The 6,000-nt window shown below is 41.7% G+C and overlaps 1 protein-coding gene across 1 annotated transcript in view; it reads right to left on the minus strand.

Moving 5' to 3' along the window:
* Positions 1-3,787, minus strand: part of tpte (transmembrane phosphatase with tensin homology) — a 75,518-nt gene extending 71,731 nt beyond the window's left edge. Inside the window, exon 1 of the mRNA XM_080197504.1 lies at positions 3,671-3,787. Within this exon, the coding sequence (XP_080053630.1) occupies positions 3,671-3,772 (102 nt within the window). The 5' untranslated portion in view covers positions 3,773-3,787. The remainder of the gene's footprint in view (positions 1-3,670) is intronic.
* Between the last annotated feature and the right edge of the window lie 2,213 nt (positions 3,788-6,000).

Genomic DNA, 6,000 nt, shown 5'->3' on the forward strand with positions numbered 1-6,000 from the left:
TTAGTGAAACACTTGTGTGAAATGATTCAGAATTCAACAGGGTCCCCATGTCAACACCCAACATCTGTCAATGTTTGCTGAGCAGCGCTTCCTCATCAGAAGCAGTAGCGTAAGCTTCTGTCATCAATCCTGACCAGTTTGAGATAGGAGCAAAGGCAGACCAGTTTACAGGAGATGGAGGTAGGATACCTTTGCCACTTAGAGGATATGGGTCAGAAGTTGAGCGATGCTCTCATTAATGCAATTTTCTGCCCCCTTAAATTCCAGTCTCTATCTTCTCCAGCAGTGCCCCATGTGCTACCTTGCACCCTCAGCACACACTTGCTACAGTGCAGGTGGTCAGGAAGGCGACTGGGATGCTGGCCTTCATCGTGAGGGAGATTGAATATAAAAGTAGGGATGTCTTGCTGCAGCTGTATAGGGCATTGGTGAGGCCGCAGCTGGAGTACTGTGTGCAGTTTTAGGCGCCATACTTACGCAAGGATATTTTGGCCTTGGAGGGAGTGCAGAGGAGGTTTACTAGGCTGATGCCGGAGTTGAGGGGGTTGAGCTATGAGGAGAGGCTGAATAAATTAGGCTTGTACTCGTTAGAGTTTAGAAGAATGAGGGGAGATCGCATTGAGACGTATAAGATGATGAATGGGATGGATAGGATAGAGGTGGAGAGACTCTTCCCGCTCAGAAAGGATAGTAGGACTAGGGGGCACAGCCTCGAGATAAAGGGGGGCGGTTTAGAACGGAGTTGAGGAAGAACTTCTTCACTCAAAGGGTGGTGAATCTCTGGAATTCTCTGCCCGTTGAAGTGGTGGAGGCTACCTCGCTAAATATTTTTAAGACGCGGGTTGATGGGTTTTTGATAAGCGAGGGGATTAAGGGTTATGGGGAGAGGGCGGGAATGTGGAGCTGAGCCAAGACAGATCAGCCATAATCTTATTGAATGGCGGGGCAGGCTCGAAGGGCTAGTTGGCCTACTCCTGCTCCTATTTCTTATGTTCTTGTGTTCTTATTACAACAACCAATCAAGCTTCAGCTCCTGAAACAACTTATGTTGAAACATCTACCAATAAACATTAAGAGTAGCAAAAGCAAATCATCCAAACGTGTATGTAGAAGAAAATGCCTACACAAGGAGGCAGGCAGCCCACCACTATCTCAGCTTGACAACAAGTGCATCCTTACCAGCATCTCACATACTCTTCAATCTGATAAATTATTAATACGGACATGTGAATTAGGAGCAGGAGTAAGACACCTAGTCCCTTGAGCTTGTTCCGCCGTTCAATAAGATCATGGCTGATCTGATTTTAACCTCAACTCCATATCTCTGTCTACCCCGAATAGCCTTTCCCCCCATGTTCATCAGGAATCTATTTAGCTCTGACTTAAAAGATATTCAAAGGCTTTCTGTTTAATTCCAAACTCTCAAAACATTTTCGGATTCATGGATGGATGGATAATGGGACAAAGACACTGCAATCACAATAAGATGTTTCCACTTAATTAAGAAAATTATAGCACAGGAACAGGCCCTTCGGCTGCCCAAGCCTGCACCAACCATGCTGCCCAGCTGAACTAAAACCCCATACCCTTCCAGGGACCATATCCCTCTATTCCCATCCTATTCATGTATTTAGCCAAATGCCCCTTAAAAGTCACTATCGTATCTGCTTCCACTACCTCCCAGCAGCAAGTTCAGGCACTCGCCACCCTCTAAAAAAGTTGCCTCGTACATCTCCTTAAAACTTGCACCTTAAACCAATAGCCCCTAGTAATTCACTCTTCCATCCTGGGAAAAAGCTTCTGACGATCCATTTCCATAAAGCAGCTATATTTAATTTCTTGATAAACAGGAAACTGGATCATCTGATGCAGTTAGATGGAAAATTTCCAAGGTAACATTAACAAGTTTTTATTGCTTCAGTTATGTTTTCATACTGTCTTTTTCCAGCTAACATCTTGGTGCTCATGAACTTTTATTTTCTGTAATAAGCTTTGGTGTGGATTCGTGATCATTTTACTCATACTAAAGGGATTCAAGGGTTCATATGGGGGGGGGGGGGGGGGGGGGCAGAGGGGGTAGTGGGAGGTAGTGTCTAGAACTCAGTCTAGAAGAATGAGGGGTCTCCCATTTCTGATTGGCAATGAAGAGAAATTTCTTTTGCTGGCCTTCAGATTTTTCTCTTCCAGAGAGCAGTGGAGGCTGGATCACTGCATTATTTGACAAGGGTGTGAAGGGTTAAGGTGGACAGTCAGGAAAGTGGAATTAAGGCCACAATCAGATCTGCGATCATGCCAAATGGCCTGCTCCACGTCCAAATTCTTAATGTTTTCATGTTTCATGATTTCAATGGTCAGAAAAAAAGGCTAGTTCTGATGACTGGAGCATCACCGTCAGACACTTCCTACCTAACAATCCCCAGGGAGGTGCAATATTAAAAAAAGCAGGGGAGGGGAGAAACAAACAGTACTAATAAAAAGGAGATAAAAATTCCCAAAAATTGCTCTTTGACCTCCTTAGGGGAACCTGTCCACGAGACCATGTGCACATTAACCATTAATCCACTAATTTAATGATTCAATTGCTGCTCTAGTAAAGAGCCAACCTAGTTGCTGCTTGAAGAAATGCAGTAAAAGAATGCATGGCACCAGCCAGCAAGACATTTCAAACATCATCTCTGGACAAAGATGAATTATCTAAAACGTAGCCTAAATCTGTACCTCATGTACAGATTGTAATAAATTAAATACAATAAATCACTGCAGTGTGTAACATTTGGCTGCAAAGAGGAGTTCACGTTAGAATCTAAAGTACTAAATTGTTCCTAAAGAGGCAGAAGTGTACACCAAGCAACATGGAAATTAGTTAACATCTTGCAACTCTATAGACATGCCTCTCAGACAACTTTTAGAACAGTAATGCAGACTCAAAACATTAACTGTTTCTCTCTTCACAGATGTTGCCAGACCTGCTGAGCTGATCCAGCAGTTTCTGGTTTTATTTTAGATTTCCAGCATCTACAGTATTTAGATGTTATAAAAAAACTATTTGGATTTGATTGGAGTGTAACTTCAATAATCTAGGAGGATATCAAGACACAAAGTACAGAGGACTACAAAGAAAAGCATAATCTACTTAGTGCAAATGCTTAAAGTACAAGTTATTTGTGCTACTACTCCTCAAATGGCTTCAACCACCTTTTGCAAATTTTATTTGCAAGTACCATGATGTTAGGCATTTGTCCACATTTTACACTACAGTTTGCAGCAGAAATTGGGATTGCAGTAAGATTCTTATTGTCAAAGATTTGATGGCTTGCCCAAGTCATTAAGGAGACTTCGTTGTTAACCAATTAAAAATGCTAGCTATTTGTTTCTCCTGTCCCGCCCATTCCTGTTACATCATTTACTAAATTTTTAAACACATCTGGTAGCCATAACACCATTGGAAGAAGAAAAATGTGTTTTTTTTTGTATCCATTATAGTTACTTGTGGGTAATCCATATTATGACAATGCTGTTGCCAGGGTTAGTCATTGGAACTTTACAACTTTTTGTTTTAATGACTTCATTCCTCTGGGAGGTGATGAATATATAAAATGAGTTCCCTAGTAAAACGGACAGGTGATATGCTCTCTGTCCATCAATTACTTTAGGAGGAAGAGATTCTTACCTTCCAACTAGCCCACAACATCTTCAGCCGCGTAATGTTGCCTTTCTGTTTGCAATCTTCTTCCATTTTAGTCCATTTGGAGGTATTGCCAAATCCCTCCATTTCCAGCCCAACCTTACACTCAATGGAATGGCTCCTATAAAAAGTTGTACATATAACGGGAGAAGGAAGAGATGAGAACAGTTAATTCTCAAGGGGGAAAAAAAACCGTAGTGACAGTGGATACGTTGTATTATATACATAAATACTCTCCTTCCGATCAGAATTCTTATTGCATTTAAATCCGTCATTAAAAACAGAAACATCTAACACTCTTACCGCCACAGAACCCGTTAACAAAAACAACTGAAAAATCCACAAATGACTACGTCAAAAACACATTTTAGTTTTATAATCTTGGGTGGGAAAATGTTTAAACAGGATATAATAGACTTCTAAGAAGGAGCCGTCAAATTAGAACTATTAAGTCAAGTTTGGTTCAATAAAGAGGGCAGCAGTGTCAGGACCCAAGTCTCACGAGGGGGAGGTAAATAAATTGAGAGCCCCATTCTATTGGCTTATTTTTCAACAACTCAAAGCTCCATTCATTACTTGGTTCCAAGATTTCTTGTCAAGTTGTATTGAGTTTGTTTTTACATCATTGGCATCAGAACAGTAAAACGCCTTAAAAGCAGCCAAGTGCTTTACTGCGATGTAACTGACACATGATTCCAGTGAGGATTGATAAGCATTCTCCTGTACACTGTCTCAGACGTCTCACCGTGTGGTGAGATTGAGCTAGGCAGATGAATTGCATAAGAGGGTTTGAATTACGAGATCCTGTTAATAAACTGATCTGTAAATGAAAAAAAGCAGAAAATGTTGGAAAATCTCAGCAGATCTGACAGCAGCTGCGGAGAGAGAATAGAGCCAACGTTTCGAATCTGAATGACCCAAAGCTTTTTGCTTCAGATTCCAGCGTCCGCACAAATTTGCTTTTAATCTCTGGCACATTTTGCGTTAATAGGATTTGATAACAAAAATCCAACAATTTCTTTAATTGAATGAAAGGTTTCCAACAATTGCAATAAACCTATCAAAGAATAATAATTTGTACTACAGATATACTGAATGATAGAATCCTTACAGTGAAGAAGCAAGCCATTTGGCCCATTGAGCCTGCACTGACAACAATCCCACCCAGGCAGTATCCCTGTAACTCCACGTATTTACCCTGCCGATCTTCCTGACAGTGAGGAGCAATTGGGAGTGGCCAATCCATCTCACCTGCACATCTTTGGACTGTGGGAGGAAACTGGAGCACCCAGAGAAAACTCACACACACACAAGGAGAATATGCACACTCCACACAGGCAGTCACCTGAAGCTGGAATTGAACCTGGGTCCCTGACACTGTGAAGCAACACTGTGCTCCATCAAACTGTGCTAACCACACTGTTATCATTGTAGATTTCAATGTGATTGCCTCTCATTCTTCTAAACGGCAAAGAATATAAGCCCAATTTACTCAGCCTCTCACCATAAGACAACTCTTAAGCTAGGGGCAAGTTTAGTGAGCAGATGCTTTACCACCTTCAATGTGCGTATTCCCTTTCTAAAACTTGGAGATCAAAACCACACATAGTACTTCGGACATGGTGTTACCAAAACCCTATGCAACTGAAGCGAGACTTCTTTATTCTTGTACTCCAATCCCATTGCAATAAAGAGCAACATACTGTTTGCCTTTCTAATTGCTTGCTGTGTTTACATTCGAATGATCCATGTTCCTGTACTTGCATACTCAAGTCTCTTTGAATCTTAACACTTATAAGTTGAACACCTTTTAAAAATTAGTCTGCTTTTTTATTCTTCAATCCAAGTGAATAATTTTACATTTCCCTTCAATCATATTCCCATCTTCTGTGGTAGGTAAAATGTTAGAATCCGTCATTAAGGAGGAAATTGCGAGGCGTCTTGAAGGCAATTGCTTGATAGAGCGGACGCAGCATGGTTTCATTAAAGGGAAGTCATGTCTGACAAATTTACTGGAGTTCTATGAGGATGTGTCTAGGGGGTGGATAGAGGAGAGCCGGTGGATGTGGTCTTTCTGGATTTTCAGAAGGCGTTTGACAAAGTACCTCACAAGAGGTTATTGCAGAAGGTCGAGGGACATGGAGTTGGGGGTAGGGTGTTAGCGTGGATAGAGGATTGGTTGTCAAATAGGAGGCAGAGAGTGGGGGTCAACGGGTGCTATTCAGATTGGCGGATGGTGACTAGTGGAGTGCCCCAGGGGTCGGTGCTGGGGCCTCAGCTTTTTACCATTTATATAGATGATCTGGAGGAGGGAA

Source organism: Carcharhinus amblyrhynchos, chromosome 10, assembly GCF_965287045.1.
Source record: "Carcharhinus amblyrhynchos chromosome 10, sCarAmb.v2.hapA, whole genome shotgun sequence".
NCBI classification, from domain to species: domain Eukaryota; kingdom Metazoa; phylum Chordata; class Chondrichthyes; order Carcharhiniformes; family Carcharhinidae; genus Carcharhinus; species Carcharhinus amblyrhynchos.